Source organism: Fundulus heteroclitus, chromosome 5 (assembly GCF_011125445.2).
Source record: "Fundulus heteroclitus isolate FHET01 chromosome 5, MU-UCD_Fhet_4.1, whole genome shotgun sequence".
Lineage (NCBI taxonomy): Eukaryota > Metazoa > Chordata > Actinopteri > Cyprinodontiformes > Fundulidae > Fundulus > Fundulus heteroclitus.
Window position 1 is genome coordinate 2,961,174 of NC_046365.1, and position 24,688 is coordinate 2,985,861.

The window sequence follows — 24,688 nt, forward strand, 5'->3', positions numbered from 1 at the left end:
AATAGAAATACATTTATTGTTCTACAATGATACAACGCAAAGGATTCATTCATTAATAGCCTTGTATATTGCGATCTCTTTAATTTCAACGTGAATAGGACCACAGCTATCTAGTGATTTTTAATCAAAAGCATATTTTGACAAGAATCTGATCATGATTAATACAATATATGGCTAAATATAGGAAGCAATTTAATAGAATGAGTGACCCAAATCCTCCTTCTTCCTGCTCTGAGAATTGACATATTTTTTGAATGAAGCCCAAAACAATTTGGTGACTGGTTGCCTTAATGAGGCGAACGTGCAGACATTTTTAAGGTTTTCACTGTTTACACATCCCTTTTCCACAAAATTTTGAACATCTTATTTATTTATCTATTTGTAAAATTGCATCCTTAGTTTATTGTTGAGTTGGCAGGGGAAAAAAACACATTTTAGTTTTAGTGATTTTAATTTGGAAAAATAGATATAAAAATCATGGTTGTCTGTTTTGTGGATATTTATATATACTGCTCAAAAAAGTAAAGGGAACACTTAGACAACGCAATGTTACCAAGTGTTCCCTTTATTTTTTTGAGCAGTATATTTCCCGTCCTATTTAATTGATCCATACTCTTGCATAAAGATATGTTTTGAATGTTATGTTAAGAAAACATTAAATCATGTTTTCTATTACTCTAAGTGTAATGATTTCACTTTTTATGTTTTTGTTTCACTTTTTGTTGTTGATAGTTGAGATGGACCCTAGGTCCCTTTGCAGCGAGCCTTCACAGCATGTGAGTTCCTGTCACGGCCACTAGAGGGCTCTCTGTTCTGTTCACGTCGTTGTTGTATGGTGACGTCAAATCGTCGCGACCCAACCGCGCGTTGTTTGTAGATAGACAGTTGTGGTGCGGTGTGACTTCGTCTGTCTTTAGCAGTTTTCTGTGCGGATTTCCTCAGCCTGCTCCTTGGTGTGAAGACAGCAGAAGCTCTTTATCGACTGTTGAGCAGGTCGGAGTCCAGGCGCAGACATGTTTAGCCCCCGGAACACTCCGGTCTCCGGCCGCAGGCAGCAGGGCAGAACCCCAGGGAGGAAGAGCGTCTCCGGGGCGGCTGCTGGGCTCATGTTTTCCCCGCGCAGGACGCCTATGACGCCGAGGTGAGTGGGCGCAAACTAAACACAGACTTTTATGTAAATAGATATGTTTGAAATTTTATTAGAACTGCTTTACAGTAGTCTAGGTTTAGTTTTAAGGGCACTTTGTTATGCTATGCAGCATTTCCTTTACGAATGTTGTCGCAGAATTGCCCAGGATCATTGTCCTGTACAGAGTTATCCTCACTTAAGAAAGAACACGAAGAAACTAACAGATTACATCATACCAGATGAGAAGGCGGCGACTGCCCTAAGAAATGCTAAAGAGGTGGTCAGTGATGGACTGATGATAGCTATGATTTTAAAGGGACTCCCTGAGTCATACAAGCTTTTTGCCATCCACGCCGCACTGAGCAGCGAAGAATTATCATTCCTGGAATGCAAAGGAAAGCTCAGAAGTTATGAAGAGCCGGAAAAGTCTGACAACAAACCAAAGTCAGACAAGGTAATGAAGGTGGACGGTACATCGGGGACCTGTTACAGCTGTGGCCATATTGCGGGAGACTGCAGACAAAAGGGGACACCAAAGTGGTGCAGTTACCACGGCAACTCAACACACACTGATGAAACCTGCAGGAGGATGCCAGGTACAGTAGCAGCGCAAAGCACACAGCAGAGAGACAAAGAAGAAGAAGAACAGACATCTAAAGTCAAAGCTGGACGGAGGTTCCTTCCAGGTGATCTAAAGAAAAATGGAACAATGGTGGACTGTAGAGCGACGTCCCTTATCATAACAGAGGTTCTGGGTTTCTTCTGCAGTGTCTCACATAGAACAGCCTCCATTCTTAGCTCAGCAGCAGTACTTTCTAAAAGAGTAATTTCTCTCTGGCCATTTGGAGTCCACGAACAAAGTGTTGCTGATACTTCAGGTAATAAACTAACCTAAACAATGTTCTCAGTAACATTCGGCTGTGCAGCACCACTGCTAATGAACAGTTAGCCTGATACCAGAAGATTGATGCAGAGGGATGGTAATAAGCCTGTATGCCAAAATAAATGTAGATCTTACCTTAAAAGGAGCCGACAGTCTCGAGTGGCCAAGAAGAAAAGAGGAATTGAATAAAATCACCGCTAACCTTTTCCTAATTTTACTCACGTACTTGTTTTTTATCTTGTCAATTTACTTTTTCACGTATTTTTGCTACTCATACTTTATAATTATAATCATCCTATACGTATTATTATTATTATTGGTATTATGCTATTCAGGAAGTTATTTTTCCTCCTGTTATTTTAGCTGTTATAATTTATTGCCGAGTATCATTGTTTTAATCACCGCATCAAGTGACACACCACAGCTTGCCTAGTTATTGGACCACACTGCACTCTTTCATTTAATAATATTAACACTCATTTTCTGCGTGTCTTTTTGTCTCTTCACCTACTCTTGCAACCCTTGTTTATCTTATTTGCCTCACGATAAAAAGATGCATTCTGCTGACGATGCTAAAATTCCCGTCTTGATGCGGCCGATCTCTCCCCGTCAGGTCGACGTCGTCCCGAGTGCAGAACCACACAGCCACAGAGACCGTTCACTATGATGTGATGCCGTTTGGCTCGGCGCTGCCAGTCAAAGTGATGGAGGCTCTGACCATGGCTGATGGTGAGAGGGGGTGATGCTCTGCGTGTTGTGGGATGTTCTGTTGTCACTATGTAGTCAGAGGGCCATTAATCAAACCGATGTGATATTAAGGCCTAATAGCAGATAGCGATTTATGCTTTCTTTGAAGTTGTCATGTTTTAGATCTAATTTTGAGTGATTATTAATTTCTTTTTAAGGAATGTTTGTATCATTTATTTGTGAAATTAAAACAAACTTTACAAACATTAGCCATAAAAGCTACTTGGTAGACGTAGTATTTTTTTAATCCAGCAGGGGGAAAAAAAGCTTGTCCAAATTTCTGCTTCAAAGTTTACATCTCTGACCTTCATCTGTTGTTGCTAAACTCAAAGCAAAGCGCCAGCTGTTACCGATGCATATCCTGACTGACATGAATACAACTTTTTACATTTGATGCTTTAATAAACATGTTTATTCATGCTTGACCTGCTGATTAGGCCTGATGGTGCGTCACTATTATTAAATGTCATGTTTTGCTGCCGCTCCTCCTAGCTGATGACCCAATCTCAGTAAACGTGAATGAGAGCGGCTGGGCCTGGATGGTTTGTGGAGAGAGACTGATTATCTGGAAGATCTGCCAGACTGCTGTAGCCAAGGTAGCATAAAGGAAACGTTTACTGTTCAAATGAAAGACAAATGCTTAAATAATCCTTGCTGATGTAGATGAAGAAAAGTTCTCTGGTTCAGATGCAAGTGAAAGGAAAACTGTTTTCCTCCAGCTGTCCGTCTGCAAAGAGCTGCAGCTGCCCAGCAGTGAGTACACCTACACGGCGGGCCTGGTGGCTCTGACCTCTGCGACCCCTCTGGAGGCGGCCGCTGTTCAGTCCATCTCTGTCCTGGCCGTGGCTGCAGAAGGGAGGGCTCGCTTCTGGCCAAGCCTGGCGCACGAAGGCACCTACACAGAGTGTGACGTCAACCTGGGGGACCTCTGCAACTTTGTTGTTGCTCTCAGAGTCAGTATATTGTCCACAAATAAAAGTCAGATTGAATCTGAAATTTATTGTATTTAACATTTCATAAATCTTTTTAATGTCTAAGCTGAGGCCACTTCTGACCTTCTGCTGCTGTCTTCACGTTGTCCTCTCAGGGTGGAAGCTTCGTCTTATCGTCTGTGAAGAACCAGCTGCTAAGAGCGAGGGCAGACTCTTCAGGGAAGCTGCAGTATCGAGCTCTGCAGCAGGGTCAGGGGATGCTGTCTGGTATCGGACGCCGTGTGTCCAGCCTGTTCGGCATCCTCTCCCCTCCAGCTGACGACGTGGTGAGTCGACTTCTTAGAGTTTGGCTTCATTTTGAAATGCCAATTCCAGGTAGATGTAGGTCAACTAGATATGTTCTGCACACAAATAACATTGCCTGAAAGGAAGCAATCTTTAAATGAACTGGCTGGTTTGGGTTCATTGCTGGAGCACAAACATTTTAATTGGTCTTGGATTCCCAGCTTCTCAATACATGTGTTTTTCTGAGGCTTATGATAAAAGTAGGAATAAAAAGAACAAACCAGGATTAATCTTGTTTTTTAAGCATTTTTTTAATTCAGTTGTGGATAAAATACTCTGTACCCCAGTCCTGCTGCCATGCAGTGAGATTAACAGAGGCTGCAGCCATAATGAGGCTTTATTAACCAACCAAACAGCTAATTCAATAGTATCCACTAAACAATCACAATCTGAATCCACATAGAGAGAAAAATACTCTTATCTTAAAAATTAGTAAGTCTAGAGCATGATGCCGCCGCCACCATGTCCCAATGTTGATTTTTGTAAGGGGTTAGCGTGCCTTTTGGAATTGTGGCTCGGGTTCTGCTGAATTTTATGATTCAGTGGGTTAATTAATGCAAACAAGCACAAGGCAAAACCATGAAACCAAAAAAATCTCTAGCATCATTAGTTAAACGTTAGAAATGCATTGACCTGGCTGAGAGTCCACTGCTTTGGTTAGCAGAAAGGCCTCCTTGTGGGAAATCTCTCAACTTGAAACTATTTCCACAGCTCCACAGTGTGCTGTGGGTGGAAGGAACCAGCTGCCTGTACTCTCTGACCAGTTCCACTGTGAGTAAGTGGGAGGTGGACGACAGCACCGAGCACCAGTTGTACAGCTGGGACACCAGGAAAGCTCTGACTGAGAGCATCGTGGATTCAATCTGGGTCAGTATGAAGATGTATCGCACTGAAGCGGCTGAAAATAGACTCAAACAATTGTTGTATAACCGTTAGTCTGTTGTCCTCTGTGGCTCCAGGTCAGTTATCATCACCTTAGTTTTTCATACCCACACATTGCTTCTTTGTCTGATACTCTCATTTTGTCCCCATAAACAGCCCATCTCATACCTAACTACTGCAGATCAAGTTTTATCAGTCCCAAAGTATTTTGATTAAAATACATTTCATCCACAGTTGTTTATTTGATGATGAATTCAGAGGAGTTCATACATGTGAAACATTAAAACTGACTTCAGACAGCTAAGACATGTGGCCCGTTGTATTACCATGACGACACTAGTTGGTGTGAGAGCATCGCTGTGTGACCTGAGCTAGAAGGGATCTGGTTGGTGATTCACCTCCACCTCACGTGTTCAGCTGCAGTTACAATAAAGAAAATGACTGTTTCAAATGTGCCACTCAGTCACTAACTCTCATAACATTATGTTTGCTATTCCAGGATAAAATGTAAGGAACTAATTTAACCCCTAATGTGTAGACCTCAGGGCTGTAACAGAATAGAAACTAAAGCTTCAATAGCATTGCTTTATGCTCTTCTTAGAGTATATGTAGCTGCTTGATTGGACCAAAAATTCCTCTCCCTGAAAATGTGACTGAATTCTTTTCACCAGGGGTCAGAGAGCAACTACGAGGAACTGAAGGAGGGAGCAAATGTCACATACCTGGATATGAAGTTCAGCCAGTGAGTGCTTTCATCTTTCTGTGGATGGGTCTGAGTGAGAATAAATAAAGTAGGGCTGATGATGAGAAATCATTTCAATCCAACTTTAACGTGATTTATGTTGAGTTAAATGCAACTAAACAACAAAAACATCCGTACAGCCTTGTTCCACCAGGTTACTGCACCTATTTCAACTTTTTTTTCTATTTTCTCTCTAACAGATTTGTTGGAAAAAGCTTTGCCATGATTTACATTCAGATTTTTTTATGTCTGCAAACCGGTATTTTATTAAAGTTCTTGGAGCATTGGGTTTCGCTGAGGAAGTACAGGGACAAGTACAACTGAAGTGTGACCACAGTAATACTCAGGACCACCATGAGCAGACTGGGTTAAACTGAAATATCATTATACTATTTACAAACCGTAAAGCACACCTGAAGGAGAAAGAAAAGGATACTTCAGTTTTCTACACACAGCCGGGTTCGATGTATTTAATAATTGAAATCAGACCCACAGATTTAGCCAGGCTTTCTCTCATTCTACACAAACTGAAAGCTGAAGGATCCTCTGGATCTAACTCAAAGATCATTCCACCAAATCAGCACAGCAAGGATATCTAATATCCAACCTATACAAATGATTTTTCATTGAGTTGTCAAAACTCTGCGGGTTTGTGCTTCAAATTCCTTATCATTATTCTTACTCTGGCTGAAGCAAAAACTTCATCATGAAACCCTAAATTTAAACTCTGTAAGGCAAACTATGGAGCAGAGCAGATAATCTCCAGGCAGAGAGAGGCTGGGCCTTACTTATCAGCTCAGCCTCGTCTGGGATTCACATATATAACTCAGTAGATTATTGTACCCTTAAAAATATTCAGAACATTCTTGCATATACAATAATGCCAACATTATTTGTATTTTAGAATGATTTTTTAAAGTTTTTATTCTTTAGTGTTAATGTCTCACAGTAATGCTAAACAGCAGCAGAGCGCCCAACACCGATGGCTGGAGGTGGGTCTATGATGTTGGTGGATTATTATGGATGTTAGTGGCTCATACCAATCTGTTCATGCTATCTGTAGCTTCACAACAATGACCACATGAATACCTCCTAATGAATGCTGGTTTACAAGACTTCTCAAGTTTAATTCTCATTTATTTACATACTAAATGCTTTCAGCTAATATAAAGGAGCCTTCAGCATATTTTTGAAGGGTAAATAAAATGTTAAGCGATTAAAAGCTGAATTGTTAATATTAATGGATTGGGGGGGGGTTGTCGTCATTGACTGTTTTGCAGCTCTTCTAAGACCAGTTTGCTCTTTCAGACTGGGCCTGGTGATTTTGGCTGCTGCCTGGCATCCATCAGATACTCCATGCCTGGCGTATTTCTGCCTGGTCACCCTGCAGGAGTCAGGAGGCACCATCTGTGACCAGTTCAACGTTGAAGTGACTAAGTATAGCTGTCCATTCCAGGTCAGTGCCCATCAGGTCTCAGGCCAGTTTAGTTCAGCTAATGATTGAGGATTTTGTGTGTAAATGCTGGTAGGAACATGTGCCCGTCAGAAGGATAAATTTGTCTTCACTTTCCTCAGTCACTTTGCAATAGAAAAAAATTGGGTGATACTCGCTGATTAAACACTGGATAAGATTTCAGCTAGTTTCCTCAATAAAAATACACTTTTATTATTGAAATTGTTTATAGATATCTGTAAGCATCATTTGTGGAATAGGAGTTTACTTCCTGTGGGCACTCCTGCCATTTCTACTCTGCAGCAGTATTGTGTTCTCCATAGTGGTGTCTATTATTTCAGATGGTTACTGGTAGGAGTGTAGCACGTCTCAAGCACAGGTATTGTCCGCTCATCTGCTACGCTAATAGCACAACTTGCTGGTTTGGTATGAATGTGTTCTTGATATATTTATACATTTCATAACATACATTTGTCAAAACAAGAACATTTTAACCATTTGTTTTTTTAAGTAACTTCAAAAGTATGAAATGCTTCAGCAGAGTAGAAGAAGCCTCACAAGCTAACCTCTGATTAAAAACGCAACATTTAAGAATAAGAAGCTGTTTCTGCGAAGGAGATGGGACACACCATGCAGAGCTGACAGGATGCTGTATAGAGCTAAACTATGAGCTTTCTCTCTGTGTACTCATGCACGCCTTCCAGCTGAGCCCAGAGTTGCCAGCTGTTTACACTCCTAATGTACTCCTGAGAGAGGTGTAGAGCACATTTTAAATTGATGGGATGTTCACATTTAAATCCCTTCTGTTTTTCTATGCTGTGTGATTTCCTCAGAGTGAGGAAGACCTGCAGGCCACACACTTTGTGCTGCCCGATCCACCTGGCACTACCGCCCTTCTGTACAACAAGGCGATGGTGTCCGCCTGCTCAACAGGCACCAGCAGGGCGGCGCTACCAGATGAGAAAATTAGCTTTAACTCACCAGGTAACACTCTTGTCTTTGGTGTTTTGTTTCGTCTCACACGTTTAACCCATAGACTTAGAAAAAAAAAATCCAACTGAAAGGTAATATTCAGTTCAATTAAATTTTATTTATATAGCGCCAATGCGGTACCGCGCGCGAGCTATTTTTAGAAACACAACGTCACGATGACGTCACATCACGTGGTACGCAGTAGGGCAAGCTTGCATAGTCCGCCGCTGTTTTGCTGTAAAAGAGACGTGCGTTACCCTTGGTTTTACTCGGTAAACGACTGCTTTTTCCAAATCTAAGACCATGGTTTTTAAACATTGTTGCTATGGAACGTGCAACAGCGACTCGAGGTACGCTGATCGGCCGCATATGAAGGATGTTTTCTTCAAGACTGCCAAGGAGAAATCTGTGCGCTTGGAACACCGGGGCGGTCGGCCTACACAACAGTTCAACCCGGAAAAAGTTACCAAATTCAAGTACATATGTAGCAAGCATTTTGTCGGAGGAAAGGGCACAACCGAAGAACATCCTGACCCAATTCCAGCGACATCAAGTCAAGGTAAGAGTATTTTGGTGGCCGACATGTTAATAAAGTAGCGCCTGCTACCATGATCGCATATAGGCTATCATGGTAGCAGGCGCTAACATGATAGCCTGCTACCAGGATAGCTTACTCAAAAACATTTCAAATGAGACAAACATTAAACATATACCCATTCCTGGACGGTGATTACAAACAACAACAACAAAAAAAACGGCCGACGCTGCCATGATCGCCGCGCAGGAAAAAAAAACAAAGCTTACCGTTCATCAACTCGGCCAGTTTTCCAGTCTTTTTAAGCCCTCGAACCTCAAGCCATCGTTTGATCTGAAGGTTGGTGTGTTCTTCGACAGTTCGGCCAGTAATCCGTGTGCCTGGGACATCGTCTTGGGAAAGTTTAACGGCTGTAAAGTCGGTCATATCTGTTATCCGTGCGTTCTCTCCTGTATGCGTTCTCTCCTGTATGCCCTACCTAAGCGGCAAAAGGGGCGTTGCTCTTGAGACGGTGACGTCACGTGCGCGGTACCGCATTCATGAAACATGTCATCTCGAGGCACTTTACAAAGTCAAAATCAATCAGATTATACAGATTGGTCAAAAATTTCCTACATAAGGGAACCAGTTGATTGCATCAAAGTCCCGACAAGCAGCATTCACTCCTGGAGAAGCGTAGAGCCACAGGGAGAGTCGTCTGCATTGTACATGGCTTTGCTGCAATCCCTCATACTGAGCAAGCATGAAGCGACAGTGGAAAGAAAAACTCCCCATTAACGGGAAGGAAAACCTCCGGCAGAACCGGGCTCAGTATGAACGGTCATCTGCCTCGACCGACTGGGGTTACAGAAGACAGAGCAGAGACACAACAAGAGAGACAAAAAAGCACAGAAGCACACATTGATCTAGTAATCTGTTCTACATTAGATGGTAGTAGCGGGTGAGCCGTCTTCTCTGGATGATGTCACAGTTAACAGAACGCCAGACCAGGTGTAATTCAATTAAATTCAATTCAATTTTATTTATATAGCGCCAAATCATGAAACATGTCATCTCAAGGCACTTTACAAAATCAAGTTCAATCATATTATACAGATTGGGTCAGATTATACAGATTGGTCAAAAATGTCCTATATAAGGAAACCAGTTGATTGCATCAAAGTCCCGACAAGCAGCATTCACTCCTGGGGAAGCGTAGAGCCACAGGGAGAGTCGTCTGCATTGTACATGGCTTTGCTGCAATCCCTCATACTGAGCAAGCATGAAGCGACAGTGGGAAGAAAAACTCCCCATTAACGGGAAGGAAAGCCTCCGGCAGAACCGGGCTCAGTATGAACGGTCATCTGCCTCGACCGACTGGGGTTACAGAAGACAGAGCAGAGACACAACAAGACAGACAAAAAAGCACAGAAGCACACATTGATCCAGTAATCTGTTCTACATTAGATGGTAATAGGTACTCATAAAAACAGGGAAAACCATGTTGACTGACATCCTTGCTTTTTAGGGAATGGCTGTAAATCCTGAATGGCTTTTAAGACAGTGGCAGAGACAGCTAACCAGAAAGTTAGCTTCGCAAACTCATATTCCAGAAACAAAAATATTAGCTTCGCTACTGTTAAAGGAACAATGAGTAAGATATTTGCTGTAAAACCAACCCAAATCATTGTCATTTGTTACCTGGGATGGAAGTAACATTCCCTATAAACAATCAGTCCTCTCCATCAACAATGTCTTAGTTAAGTTTTTCTCCTTTCAAACTTAGATGTACGGTCCGGAACGACTTCAGTGCAGTGTGTAGGCTGTGTTTGCTTCCTGGTTCCTGAGTCCAATCATATGAAAGTTCCCAAGGTTTCCAAAACATCTGGAAATAGAACAGAATATAACATCAAATCCCTATCCCGTGTAAGTAAAAATTCAACAGCAGCAGCCTAGTGTTTAACACCACTTGGTGTCACTATTACTTGTTCATCCTAAACCGATGATAAATAGTAAATTTAGGGAAGCTAATGCTAACCAATAACCAACGCCTGTCACTCAGTCTGTCTCACACGTCTCCAGACAAAGGGGGCTGCATGCACAGATGGCACGTGACAAACGTGTGCAGCGTTTGAGGGGATAGCTGTCTTAGTTCAGGATAAATGATATTTAAAATTTACATGGTAGTGGAAGCATTTAAGAATAATATTCTATCCCTCTATGCTCAGGCAGCTGTTTTTTAGAAAAAAATTATGCAAGTCGCCAGGAAACCACTCATGTTATTGTGAGAGAACCAAGAAACCAGCTCTATTATCGCTACCTTGTAAACACTGTAAATGAACAAGCCCAAAGTTGCTGTTAATAAGCGGACATGACAACACTGCTGGAAGCCCGGAACACAGTGCTGAGCATTTCTGGAGGACCCTTTCCCCCCTCTGTCATCAGGCTTTTTAAAAAAACTTGACATAAATTGTGACTTTTTAGGTTAATTATTGTTGTAACAAAAATGTTATATTTAATGTCCACTATTTTTTAATTGAAATGCATAAATGGTAAATAAAATTTGGTTTCATCATATGGAGTGGCACAAGTGATAAGGAATTCATCCTGCAACCTGCTCCGACCATCTCAGTCACTCACCCGCTAACATAGCTCAGCTCCGTCAGGGTGTGAATGTTTGTGACAATGGGTAAATTACTGTAGTGTAAAAGTCTTTGGGGTCGTCAGACTTGATACAAGTACAAGCCATTTACCATTGCTGTGTAGGAACAAGTTTTACCTATTTTATACATTCTGGTTAAATGTCCCTCGAGGATTGCCGATTATTTAAATCAAAAGATGCCTCTCCTTCAGTCGTCTACCATGACCAGAGCCATCAGCCAGGAGGTGTGTCATCAGATGGTTACTAACAATCATCAAGCGTTTCGAGCCTTAACCATAACACTCTCCTGGTAACGGGTCAGCAGTGATGGCCAGCCACTACTCCATCCTGGCTGCTAGCTCCAGGAGTCTCTCTCTGCTGCCTCGTCCAATCTTTGAGCTGCTCGTTTTCTCTCACTTCCTGTCAACCCCTCTGCTATCAAAACTTTCCAAGCTGAATCAGCTCAGAAACCTCTACATCCAATCTCCACTGGGTACAACCATGTCTGCCAACCCTCATCCCTGCAGTCCTGCACCAGTTCTTTGTAACGATGAGACTTCCTCGCATCCCTCTTCCCATGGCACCATTAAGGCATAGGATAGCAAGTAGCCATTGGTATATGCAGATGTAAAATGTCAGTTTCATAACTTCCTACATGTTGAACTGCGTCTGTTCAGGTGATATTATACATGGAGGAGGCTGCTGCGCCAACCTGCCGGTGTTCTTCTCCCAGAACAGTGGTCTGATAGCAGTGGTGGGCAGAGAGAGTGCCTCCATCCTGCCGGAGACCATGGAGGACTCGCTGTGCTCTTCCCTGGCTGCAGCACCAGAGGTAAAACAGCAAAGGTCCATCTGCAGCACAAATGATTGATAGCACTGAAGGATTACACCTAAGGAGGTCAGCTGAAGCATCAAGCCTAGCATGTTCCTCTTATTTCCAGGTTCGGTAGTTGTTTAACCATTTATGTTTTTTCTAAGTAACTTCAAAAGTATGAAATGCTTCAGCAGAGTAGAAGAAACCTCACAAGCTGGAGGTCTGACTAGCTCGGTGGTTCCACCACTCTGATGGTGGAACCACTGTGGAAATGTCCAATAATAATAGTCACAGAACCTCAATTGAAAAAAAAAGCCTGTACAAACACTTTACTTGTCCCAGTTTAAGACATGGAACACCAGTTAGGAAAAAGGAAACCTGAACTAGATAAAATAGCATTAAACCATATAATCATTCCTTTGATTTCACTTTTTTTAGATTTCTGCGATGGAAACACCAACCAGATCAGAGCTGATTGCCCAGGAGGATAAAACCAAACTGCTGAAGACAGCCTTCCTGCAGTTTTGTCGGTATGATCAACTATTTCTTCCTTTTTATGAGCCAAATATAGACCTTTTTGTTTCAGATCAAATGTGTGTTAAATGTGCGGAGATATAAGTTTTCTTCTTCTACGTATGTAATGATGTGATGTAATTTTGATGCCTATCTTGGCCAGGTCTCCCTTGCAAAAGAGATTTTTAATCTCAATGGGTAAAACCTGGTTAAATAAAGGATAAATAAAAAAAAAAAAAAAAAAAATTCAAATGAGCTCTCTCTTTATTAATAAATGGAGGTCTGTTTGTGTTAAATAAAGTAAACGTAGTTCCATAACAGTGTTTCCCCTACCGTTCTACAAGGGAGGCGCCCCGCCGACAAAATGACCCAAAAGTCACCAAGAGTCTTTTCTTTGGAAACAAAAAATCAACCTTCCTGAGTCAACTGGAAAACACATTATAGACCCCATGAATGGATCAGAAGCAGATCCCCAATGTAATAAAAATTGAATAGAGTTACGCTCAAAAATATTATTAACTCTGGCAGATCTAGATTTGAAAGAGATTTTCATTGAATCAAGTAGGAAGGAAGAATGAATGGGAGATAGCCTTTAAAATATAACCTTGTATAAGTGTACACGATAGGGACAGAAACAAAAAGAGAGACAGAAAGATGGATAAAAAGAGAGGTTAAGAAAGACAGCAGCAGGCTGCTCGTATAAAGCTGTATTCTGTGGTATTGATGGAAAGCTAAGTGGAAGAAAAATCTTAGCAACGGCCCGAAAACAAAGCAGCACTATGGTAATGTTCACCCTCCCAGCCAAAACTAGGGGAAGCACTGCATAATGATTCTAGATGTTCAGTCATCAACCAACAGCCTTATGACTGCTGTAAAAGAAATCTTTGCCTTTTGCTCTTCTTCAGTAAGGATCTGGTTGGAGCTCAGACGTTAACAGATGACCTGTTTCCTGCTGACGGTGATGGAGAGGAAGGAGCTGAGCTGGACAGCATTGTGGTTCAGATCGACCTGGAACTGGTGGATGATTACCCAGCTTCAGACCCTCGCTGGGCTGAGTCTGTCCCTGGTGGTGAGGAGTGGAGATCAGCTGGCATGCTTACTACCAAATAATACCTGAACAGAAAGAAAACAGTGAGCTGATGATTTAGGATGATCAGTTTGGTGATGATGATACTCAGCACTACGTGTCCCCTCAGAGTACAGAGGGTTCCAGCAGTTTTCAGGGAAAACACAGTAGCTCAGTAAATGATGGTGCATTCAGACCAAACGCGGTTTGAGCATGGAAAAGGCGTCCAATGCCTCAACTTGTGCCAAGTGTCAGCAAAGTTGGGAGGAGCTAACCTGTTCTTTTCTTTAAATGCAGGAAATTTTTTACTGGGGTAGAAGTTTTGATAACTCACCTGAGATCGTTGCTGATCCTCCTCCAGGAAAGGTCCTTTACTGTCTCTGTAGTAATAGCTCGCCTGACCATAGATAATAGGAGGGGCATAAACAGCAGTAATGAGCTTGTCCTCCATTGTCGACTTCCTGGTTTTCATGGTCCTTCCGTCCCGTTGGAAAGTCTGCCACTACGTCACTTGGCGGAGTCTCTGATTGGGTGACGCTCTGCGTCCAGCTGCAAAGCTCCAAATACGCCGCTCCCAACGGGTGAAACGCACCGCAGGACCTCTAGATGCTCCTAGAGACACGTCCACCATAGACCGCGTGTAAACCAGAAGCCCTGATGCTCAAAAGGCGTTTGCTCTGAACGCAGCATAAGTCAGCAAACAGTCAACCTCTCACCATGTATGAAATATATGCTAGATGTTTTACTGAGTCTCTTGTAAGGAACATGATGACAGCCTGATGACTCGCCTCAGTAGTAGGGATTTCATGGTCCTGTTTAGAAGGCTGAGATAGGATTTAGAATATAATCTGTACTAAGACTTAGCTCCCATCAGTGTCAGGCCCAGATTTGTATTAATTCAGCTTTCTTTCTTTGGTTATTTCAGAGACTGTTGGTTTTCCTCTCACATCCCTCATCATCCTCCACCAGCTGGAAGACAAGATGAAGGCTCATTGTTGCTTCATGGACTTCCTGCTCCAGGTATTAACACGTGTTCAGGACAGTTTACCTTCCTTCCCTGATGGCCGTCTGCTCCCTGATCTCACCATTAGGAGTCCAGCTTCCTCTTTCATCCTCTCTAGCTCCTTTTCTTTCCCTCTGTGCAACTTTTCTCTGGACTTCCTCTGTGAAAACCTGGTTTCTCCTCCTCGTCCCTCAGCCAATCAGTGAACAGTCTGCTCACATCACATTTCAGCTCTACTCCGCTCCGGTCGTAGTACCTCCTGAGGAGGGACAAAAAAAGGCCAGTCCTGTAGGGGAAAAAACTGTAATAGAATTGCTCACAAAGCGGGTGGAGCCCGTGGAAAATGGCCATAAGTGTCTTATTAGGAATTTGAGGAAAAAGTAAAAGTAAAGCTTTCTAAAACAAAACTATTACCAGGAGAAGTTTTTACTGCCAGATTTATTAAGTTTCATTCTTAATTCTTAGATTTTTTTTTTACTAATCTATAATGTCTGTAAGTATAATAAAAAGTAGGGATGGAAATTTCAAATTAAGCAAAAATGAAATGCTGGTTTTAAAGTCTAAAGTCTTGTTTGACCACCCGCTCCTCCTCAGGTGGGTCTGCTGGACCGGCTCAGCCAGGTGACCGTGAGATCGTATCCCATGGCAACACGCCTGCTGTTATGTGAGCACGCTGAGAAGCTGCAAGCGGCCATGGTGCTGAAGAACCACCACAACAAACACGCTGAGCTGGTGAACCGAGCCATCAACATCACTCTGCAGAGGAGCAACACCCCCGTGCCCCCTAGCCTCACAGCAGCCGATGTCTTCTTCAGGGAGGTCTGTGTCTGAGCTGTTGCTGTGATCGACATGTCTGCCAGCCGTTTAATCCATCAGCTGGCGCTCTCACAGGTGTCTCAGATCTCCCTGTTGTTTGACGGTCTGGTCGAGGAGGAGGAGCGGATCCTGAAGGAGAATCCAGTGGACTCCATGGAGTGGGCTGAGGCTGTCCTCACAGTTAACACCATTCTCAAGGTAAAGTCTATATTCACTGTGCCAAGAAGGGGAAAGAATGAAAACCCCGGCTTGGATAATGCTGACTGAAGGTGGAATGATGTATGAAAACGTGTGTGCGTGTGTGTGTGTGTGTGTGTGTGTGTGTGTGTGTGTGTGTGTGTGTGTGTGTGTGTGTGTAGGACGTGCTTCAGGCTGCAGGTCAGTACAGAGAAACAAAAGCCTTCATGTACAGAGCTTCAGAAAACGCAGCTGCAGAGCCTGAATATATTCCATGGACAGGTAATATACCTGCTGCTCTAGCAACCACAGCATCTTTGAATTAACATTAAACAAGGCTGAATTATTTACCCCCCCCCCCCCCCCACCACCACCTCTTCTTTCCTGCAGCATCCGGTGGTGTAGGAGGCGTTCGCACCATCATTTCCCACCAGCATGAAATCATCCTGCACTCAGTCTACCCACACGCTGACTCGGAGTTACGCAGTGTCCTGTGCGAGCAGCTGGTGGCGCTGCTGGACATCTACCTGGGTGGCTTTGTGGCCCAGCTATCCTCTCTACAAAAGCAAGGAGCCCTGGGGACCCAACAGGAGCGCTACGACACCTTGGAGATGGAGTACAGCCAGCGGCGCTCAGAGCTGCTCAGCCCCCTGCGTAAGCTTAGTAATCTCTACCATGAAAGCTTGTTGATAACTTGTTTTTAAACGTTTGAATGTTTCTTTAAGCAAATTGAGCCACTAATGCTTCTCTGATCTAAAACTATTATATATTTTTATAGTCACATTTATTATACTTGCCTGTTGGCTCTAGAACAGCGGCTATAATGTCACTAACTGTTCCTAGCCTGACTTCTATACCAGGAGCCCAGCATCTATGAGTGTTTCATGGTGGGGGGGTGACTCTGTGTGTTCTCCGCGTGTTGCAGTGGAGCTCGGGCAGTATCAGTGGGTTGCTGCGCTGGCTGAGAAGTACTGCGACTTCGACATCCTGGTCCAGATGTGTGAGCAAACCGACAACCAGAGCCGCCTGCAGCACTACGTGGCTAAGTTCGCTGACCAGGTAGACCATTACAGAACCAGCTCCTACCACATGACAGCTGCTGCTTACATTTTCATCTGCTACCCTGATTGGCTGAAACCGACCGTCGGTAGGCGGGCACTAGGTGTCGCTTCACCCAATCAGTATGAAAAGTTCTGCTGAATGTTGCTGCTCTCCCCGCACCACGTCTTTGCCACTCCTGCCGTAGAGCTCTGGTATTTGAACACATAGTGAGAATGTCACATATTGTGTTAACATGACCGTTTAGTAGTTGAACCAGTGGGATTTTTCTCTCTCTTTCAGTGAGGTAAAACAGCAGTGAGCCTTCCCCATTTTCTGGGGGCACATTTGCACAATAAATGCTGTGTGAGAAATGGTCTGTGTCTAGGGTTCAAAGGCAGTTTTGAAAATTAAGAAATGGAATTCTATTTTTTTCCAGATCTGAAAATAACACTACAAATATTTATAGAAAGCATGGAAAATGGATATATTTATACCTTTCTCCCTATTCTGTTGTCTAAATATTGAAGGAAGGACCCTTCCATCTTTCCTTGCTTCCTTCCTTTCCTTCCTGCCTTTTTAAAGTTCCTTTACTTGAGGGCAGCTTTCCTAACTCCCTCTCCCAAGCATGCCCTGGTCTTCCTTCCTGATGTCCTGCCTTCCCTCTCATCACAAATATTGTTCTTTCCTTTGTTACTTTTGTCCTTCCTTCATTTAAAAGCTGTCACCCGGTGATGTGTTGATTGTTGTTGCTTCTAAGGGATGTGGCCTGAAGGCTGTTTTCTGTCGTTGGTTATGGAATTGGAGAGTTATGGATGATTTCATCATCTGATTTGCATATTTGTCCATAGATTTGTTATCCATGTTGTAGGACTAAGAAGCTTTTTCAAAGAAAAATGATTTAAAACAGTGATTAAATGTGTTTGGAACTACAAATGACCTTTATGAAATGATTTTATGAATTTTAATACATGGCCTGAATCCACACTGCATAAAACTAACTTTACTAAAAAGGCAGTTGTCAGAGGCCCACAAAGTAAAGGAGGTAAATAAGAGATTGAAGCTGTGTGAATCAAATTCAGGGCATTGTGTTAGTGCAGCAGTTTCAGAGACAAAATGGACTACTTTTAAAAACTATATTAACATCATATTTATTTCTTGCTTTGCATGTTGCATGATTCATTTTAAAACAGAGTGGGTTGGGTCTCCTCTCTACTCTCTTTGGTCTGACTGCCTGCAAGGCTTTCAGTACAAGGCAGCAGCAGCTGTGGTGTGCCTGTGAGACAGCGCTGAGGGAAGTAGGAACGGCCTCACAGCAGCTTTCCATTGGTGCTTTCATGGAAAGTTCCCATTAACAGAAAAAGTCACTAGACTTGTTGCTAGTAACTTTTTTAAAGAAAGCCGCTTGAGGGGTCTTAAAAGTCACTAAATATAGCAACAAAGACAATAAAGGGGCAACACAGGACTGTAGTTCTCCATCCCTCCTAAGAGCAGCTCACTGTGTGGTAGCCAGTGGCCAGCTTCACAGCCAGACAGGAAGAAGGAGCAGGTGCTGTTGCTTTTCAAAATAAAGCACATTTAAACGGTTCATGATATTTAAGTTCATTTCAAACTGAAGGTGTAACGGCTTTTATTTTGCCCTTGATGGTGTGCCGTGATCATTTATATGTAGCAGAAACCCTGACAGTGTTGTAAAAATAACATTAACAAGATTATTTTATTTGTTTTATAAAGGACAACAGATAGCCATTTTTATCGAGGAAAGGTAACCTTACATGACCTATGTGGTGGTCTACTACATTTACAAAATAAATTTGATATAATTATTAGCTTGATTTATCTGGGAGTGTAGAAAATCAAATCTTCGCCATCCTGTTTATTTAAACAAACTCTTCCTTTATCCGTTGTGTTTGTTAGAACTTTGATGACTTCCTGTTCCGTTGGTACATGGAGAAAGGAAAGAGGGGGAAGCTGCTGTCCCAGGCCGCCGTGCAGCACCAGCAGCTGGCCAGCTTCCTGCAGTCTCACCAACACCTCAGCTGGGTTCACTTCATCTACATGAACGACTACCAGAACGTACGCAACACACGGTTCTGTGCGCACATGATGGATTCCTGTCTGAGCAGTCTCTGCCCTGTGCTTGTTGTTTCACTGTGTCAAAGCAGCAGGGAGATAAAAAGGGACATGACAGACATGAAATGCATTTAATATCAATAGATATCAATTATCCGCCTGAAAGCAATATTACTATCTGATACCAAAATCGGCCAAAAGCTTTTCTTATTGGTGCATCGTTAATACATATGTCTGTTTTAAAGAATCTTTTTGTACACATTTGTAGTTAATTTTCTGTGTGATCTAACTTTGCTCCACCAACATGTGCAGGCCCACAGGACTCTCTACAGTCAAGCCAACAAAGAAACACGCTACTTTGTAAAGAAGAAGACGCTGCTGGCTCTCAGTAAACTGACTGCGCTGGCCTCAGACCTGCCTCAGGACAAGCTCAGCAAACAAGTCGATGGTAAAATTCTGTTTTCCTAAGACAGGATCCTACAGGTCACAGGTTTAGGCTCGATCTGTTTAGAACCGAGATCTCTTGTTTTCTGTGGGTTCATTCTTTTTGTGTGTTCGTAAGCTACAGGGAAGATGGCTGCTCCCTGGGATGGTAAATAGGGCTGTGTTAGCGAACAAGGGCCATGTGTTGTCCTCCAGATGCTTCAGCTCCGGTCACTTAAGGATTTCCTGACCACACATGTCAGGACTACAGCTCTGACAGTGTAGACGCATTTCTTTTTGGATTCAATCTGCAAGAAGAAAGAACATTTTACAATATTTGTATTGTTCCTAAAATTCCAGAGAAACAAACTATAACGATGGAACTTGAAGCTTTTTGACCTCTAACGGATGGCATCATTTCTTGGCCTGATTCAGATATTGTGGAGCAGGAGCGCTTCCTGCTGCACCAGGAGACTCTCCCCAGGCGCCTCCTGGAGGAGAAACAGCAGAACCCCGACACCATGCCTCTGCTCAGCGCTCAAAACCTCATAGAGGTAACCACACTGATCACACCACTGTCATCCAGCATCAGGTGCCTACCAGACCCAGTCCACTCCTGGTATTACCGCCAGTCTGCAGCAAGATGAATGCAGGCTATAAATGTGCAACGTCAGCAACAGAACATTTCTAATGCTCAGGCTCATTTAGCATGACTTAGGAAGCTGTAAATACAGCGGATCCTACAGTTACCTAACAGCTCTGTTGTGCATTTAAACCCCATGAACATTTCACATTAGCTCCAATAACAGTGAATGTAAATCATTTGGATTTTTTGCAATTACAGCACACATCGTTGTGCATCAGTGTAAAGTGGAATGAAAATGACAAAGTGGGAGATTTAAAGTTTTCTTACTAGTGAAGGTCAGAAAATTGTAGCATGTGTTTGTATTCAGCCCTGTGAGTCAGTACTTTGGAGAACCTTTAAGCAGTATGTCTCTACCAGCTTTGCACTTCTAGAGTCAGGAAATGATGCTCTTTGCAAAATAGCTAAAGCTTTGCCAGATTGGATGGTGAGTATCTGTGAACAGCAGTTTTAAGGTGTCACTCACCCCCATGTAAAAGCATATCTCTACCCCAGACAAATTTGGAAAGTTCCACAAAGAGTATTCTAGAGTAGATTTAAATCAGGACTTTGACTAGGCCATTGTAACCCATGAATATGCTTTAATCTAAACCTTTACATGGCATGTGTGGCATGTTATGGGTCATTGTCCAGCTGGAAGATGAACCTCCACCTCAGTGTCAAATCATTTTGCAGCTCCTTGTGTTTTTCTCCATGTCACTCTGTATTTAACTCCATCCATCTTCACATCATCTCTGACCACTTTGCCTGGCCCTGCTAAATAAAGCAGCCCCCACACCATGATACTGCCACCACCACGTATCATCATGTTTGGGGAGTTGCTTTTCAGGCTGTTGTGGGGTCTAACACATTTAACATCTTCAATTTAGAGCAATAAGTTTAGTTTTAGTCCCATCTGACCAGTTCAGTTTCTGCCATGTTTACTCTGTACATACAGTATGTGCTGCACCTTTTTTTTTTTTTATTTGTGACACAAATTGAATCTTTTATTGTCTTTACATTTCTCCATCACACACTACTTTTTGCTGGTGTGTCATAAAATCTTATTGAAATACACCGAATGTTGTGGTTTTGTTTTGATGTGAGAAAACGTTCAAAAAGGCTTAGTTTTGCTAAGCGCTGTAAGTGAAAGAAATAATCCCAGAACTGAATGAATCTCGTATACCAGACTGGATCCAACTGTGTCACTGTCCAAAGACTGACTCCAGTTAAGGCAGTCAGTGTAAATAAGATGTAGGAAACTCTGTGTTGTCAGTGTTTATTTACATAGATGCACTTTCTAGATTCTTCTAGTTGACACAGTTTTCTAGTTAATGGTTTATTCTGATTATGTCCTCCCCTCCAGCTGTACATCTGTGATGACAACAGGCAAGCCAACGAGTATGACTTCAAAAAAGCTTTGGACCTGCTGGAGTACATCGATGAGGTGCCTTCCTGTTTCCTTTGAAGCTCTGGCTCTTGGTTTAAATTGGTTTAAATCGGCTCTTATAAATAGTTTTCTGGGGCTGTGTTTCAGGACGATTCTGTGGACATCGATTCTCTGAAGTGTGAAATCTTCAGCAAAGCGCTCAGGAGGGACGAGTAAGAGTTTTGACCTTTACCCTCTGATTTCATTCAAATAATGGCTGAGAGGTTTGAATAAGCAGGTTGTGGTTGATTTTCCTTAATGCCAACACAATGTAGGGCATCAGAAGACATGACTACTTAGATTACATGGCTCAGAGTGAAGAACAACCCTGGTTTACCCAAACACACTGAAACACAGCCACACTTTTTGAATTCTTGTGTTTGTCTCAAAAGAAAATTTAACATATCCAAATTTTTCTTCTAACATCTATTTTTAGATATATACTTTTGTCTGATTACATCATTTCAGAAAATTAATAAGTCACACATTGGGAAGTTACTCAGTACTTTAGATTGTTAACTCTGATTTGGGTCATTTCTGTAGATGACTAAATTTGGAGTAAAACATATTTTGAAGAGACACTAATTTTACTTGAATGCAGTGTATAACCTCTGCCTTGAAGTGTGAGCCGCTGGCCCCCATGACACCACTTTTAACTCTATCTCCCATCATTGCTGTTGTAATAGTAATAAGCTGTACTCCTAATCAAAAGTTGAATCACTTAGTTTATTTCTTATACAAGAATAGCTTGTATTTTACTATTAAAGAAACATCACATTACTATAACATGTTCTGTTTGGTGGTTGAAAGAAATGTCAGGTTCTGCATTTTTCTGTCTAAACTGCTTGAAGATTTATCTCTCTCTCTTGGTGGGTTGGGGATCATTTCAGTGGGATTTTGACATGAGGAATCTTGACCTGAAAGTGCCATGCTTCACAATTCCTAAAAATGTTATATCTCTTCATATGTTCCCTCCTCACCAGTCAACGTTTTAACCAAAGTGTGCAGTTATTCTGACCAATGACTAGAACAACCGGTTTTACTCCAATTTTCAGAAACGCACTCTAACCAACATGGATGACTTTTCCCGCCTTGCTATTATAATAATAATAATAATAATAATAATAATAATAATAATAATAATAATAATAATACATTTTATTTCAAGAGCCTTTCAAAACACTCAAGGACACTGTAAAAGTAGGACGCATCATCATTAAAAGAAACGACACAATTACAAGCAAGAAAGTTCCAGACAACATGAAATTATGATTTCACTCCTATGTTCACAAAATGAATGACCCTTCATACTGTTGTTATCCCAGCTACTCAGACTGAAATGCACTTTTCATTTTTAAGTAGTGCTCTAAACAACAAGAAGGAATGTATGTCTGTCAGAAGCTTTTAAGATGGCCACAGCTTGCTTTTACTGCCCCCTAGTGATCGTAAGGTTCTGTCAGGTTTTTAAAACTTGGAATCTTGGAATTCTTTGCCCAATTTTCTTTGGGAACTGACTGCTAACGTTAAAATATTGTTTTAGTATGTAAACTTTCACACTGCCTTGTTTCAGCTGGTCCTCTGCTGACGGGAACGACGATCCTCTGGAAGCAGCTAAAGACAGCATCTTTGTCAAGATCCTCCTAAAACTCATTCAAGAAGGTGAGACACATTGAGTTAGTTTATTAGAAAATGGCAGAATCCCTACTTTTGATGTAAATAACATATCAAAGCTCTACATTTGTCCAGATATTTAAATAAATTCAGGTTGATCTGATATCATCTAAAACTCCCAAGTGATGTGCATTAGATACAGGAATCTTAAAACCTTTAGCAAAAAGTCACTTGAAAAGTTAATCTATCTGTAACTGTAGACTATAGATCACAGCGTTGGATGAATGTGTAGTTTTGATGCAAATAAATAAAGGTAGAAATAGCTCATCAGTAAATGAATTCACAATGAATCCAGACTGTTCCTGTATTAAACATGTTCTTGTGGAGAAACGCGAGTCAAAGACCTCCCATTGGCCCTGTCTTCCAGGTGTTCCCCTGCAGACATACCTGCCTGATGTGAAAGAGCTGCTGGAACAAGACGAGTTGAGCACTTTGAAATCAAAGCCCTACTTTGAATTTGTCCTTCGAGCCAACTATGAACATTACCTTCAGGCTCAGATGTGATGACTGCTTTTTCTCGCAGTAAAGCTCGTCGTGCTTCTGTTTGTCTTTATACTCTAATGATGTTCAAGATTTGTATGAGTTGTGCTCTTTTTCTAAATAAATATGTTGGTAATTCTGGATTTGGAATGATGTGTTTTACAAAACAAAAAGAAGGGGCATTTTTCTCTAAGTTGAGCCTTGGTTCCTCAGAAAGGCGCAGAAATCGTGAACTCTGACAGTCTTTAAACGATTAGTGACATTTCATGTAGAATCAGACAAAACTAGTATGCCAATTCAAAAGAAGTGTTTTTTAAGTTAGTATCTAGAACAGAAGTTATGAAATAAGCTCTGAATGAACTGTAAAAACTTGTCTGACAGATTTATCAGAAATCTCTTGGTTTACTCGTGCTGTCCTTGTCACTGATTATGGAGGGTTGGCTATAAACAGGCCTGGACTCCTGAGCTTATCACCAACCTGACATGGTCTACTTCTATTGCTTCAGAAACTGAGTCCTTCCACCTCTGAGAAATATGGAAAATCTGGGCTGGATGAGGCACCTCACACGTACAGCACTGTTATGGTCTGCATGTCTGGTACTCCAAAAAAAAAAAAAAACTCATGTAAGCATTACACAGCTGTTCACATGATGAACTGCTGCCTGTGCCAAACATTAAGCATTCAGAGTATTATTTAGCACGAACCTGATCTTAAGTTTTAGATCAGGGCAACAGTTAGACTTTTTGATTTAAAGGGGCCATGGCATCACTGTATAAACCATTTTATGTAGTTGATATTGCTGCATATGTAACTTCTCCAAAGAATTTCATAAAAAAAATAACAGCTTGTATTTTCTGGCCAAATGTCCCTCCTCAGTAAAGGGTTTGGATGCAGTAATGAGATGCAGCTCTACCTACTTGACTTCACTCTGATTGGCTACAACCATGTTTGGAAAACCGGTCAAACGTGCCGCTGTGGAGTTAGTTTGAGGTTGAATGTGGGATATCCACGGCTTCAGGGGTGACTGCCGCCTGTTTGAGCCGATACAAGGAGGCTGATCTGGGGCTGCTGTCTGCTCGCTCCTCCACCTTCCTCCTCTCGAGTCAGACATGTTAGTGTGACTCACAGCTGAGGGGAGGGGGGAAGGCTGTTTGCTTGATCGTGTTTTTTGATTGGAGAATATGATTTACATAGAAATATAACCCGATTTCTGATCTGATCATTTTTGAGCAAATTAACAAAGCTGACCGCCCCTAAACAGGTCCTTTAGTATTCAGTTTAGACATTAACGCGGCTCCATCAGTGCACAACAGATCAAATTA

The 24,688-nt window shown here is 42.1% G+C and overlaps 1 protein-coding gene across 2 annotated transcripts; it reads left to right on the top strand.

Moving 5' to 3' along the window:
- Nucleotides 1–836: 836 nt before the first annotated feature.
- On the top strand, nucleotides 837–23,508 carry nup133 (nucleoporin 133). Of its 2 annotated transcripts, XM_021320181.2 has the most exons (26): nucleotides 837–959; nucleotides 1,010–1,141; nucleotides 2,626–2,741; nucleotides 3,252–3,355; nucleotides 3,479–3,712; nucleotides 3,847–4,017; nucleotides 4,748–4,903; nucleotides 5,590–5,660; nucleotides 6,969–7,116; nucleotides 7,947–8,097; nucleotides 11,918–12,072; nucleotides 12,493–12,584; nucleotides 13,473–13,636; nucleotides 14,559–14,653; nucleotides 15,231–15,455; nucleotides 15,528–15,650; nucleotides 15,812–15,911; nucleotides 16,020–16,283; nucleotides 16,555–16,688; nucleotides 18,585–18,743; nucleotides 19,053–19,188; nucleotides 19,599–19,717; nucleotides 21,152–21,232; nucleotides 21,323–21,387; nucleotides 22,785–22,873; nucleotides 23,253–23,508. In XM_021320181.2, exons 2-26 carry the CDS (start codon nucleotides 1,014–1,016, stop codon nucleotides 23,387–23,389), a joined length of 3,417 nt encoding a protein of 1,138 aa, XP_021175856.2. In that variant the 5' UTR covers nucleotides 837–959; nucleotides 1,010–1,013; the 3' UTR covers nucleotides 23,390–23,508. The 2 variants fall into 2 exon arrangements, with proteins under 2 accessions (XP_021175856.2, XP_012725284.2); XM_012869830.3 differs by having other exon boundaries at nucleotides 841–1,141.
- Nucleotides 23,509–24,688: the final 1,180 nt, after the last annotated feature.

What these genes read in the sequence shown, in the direction of transcription:
- nup133 (XM_021320181.2), top strand. Translation starts at nt 1,014, where the DNA reads ATGTTTAGCCCCCGGAACACTCCGGTCTCCGGCCGCAGGCAGCAGGGC. An exon ending in AATTAGCTTTAACTCACCAG is followed by an intron (nt 8,098 to 11,917) that starts GTAACACTCTTG and finishes GCGTCTGTTCAG; the next exon opens with GTGATATTATACATGGAGGA. An exon ending in ACATGAACGACTACCAGAAC is followed by an intron (nt 18,744 to 19,052) that starts GTACGCAACACA and finishes CAACATGTGCAG; the next exon opens with GCCCACAGGACTCTCTACAG.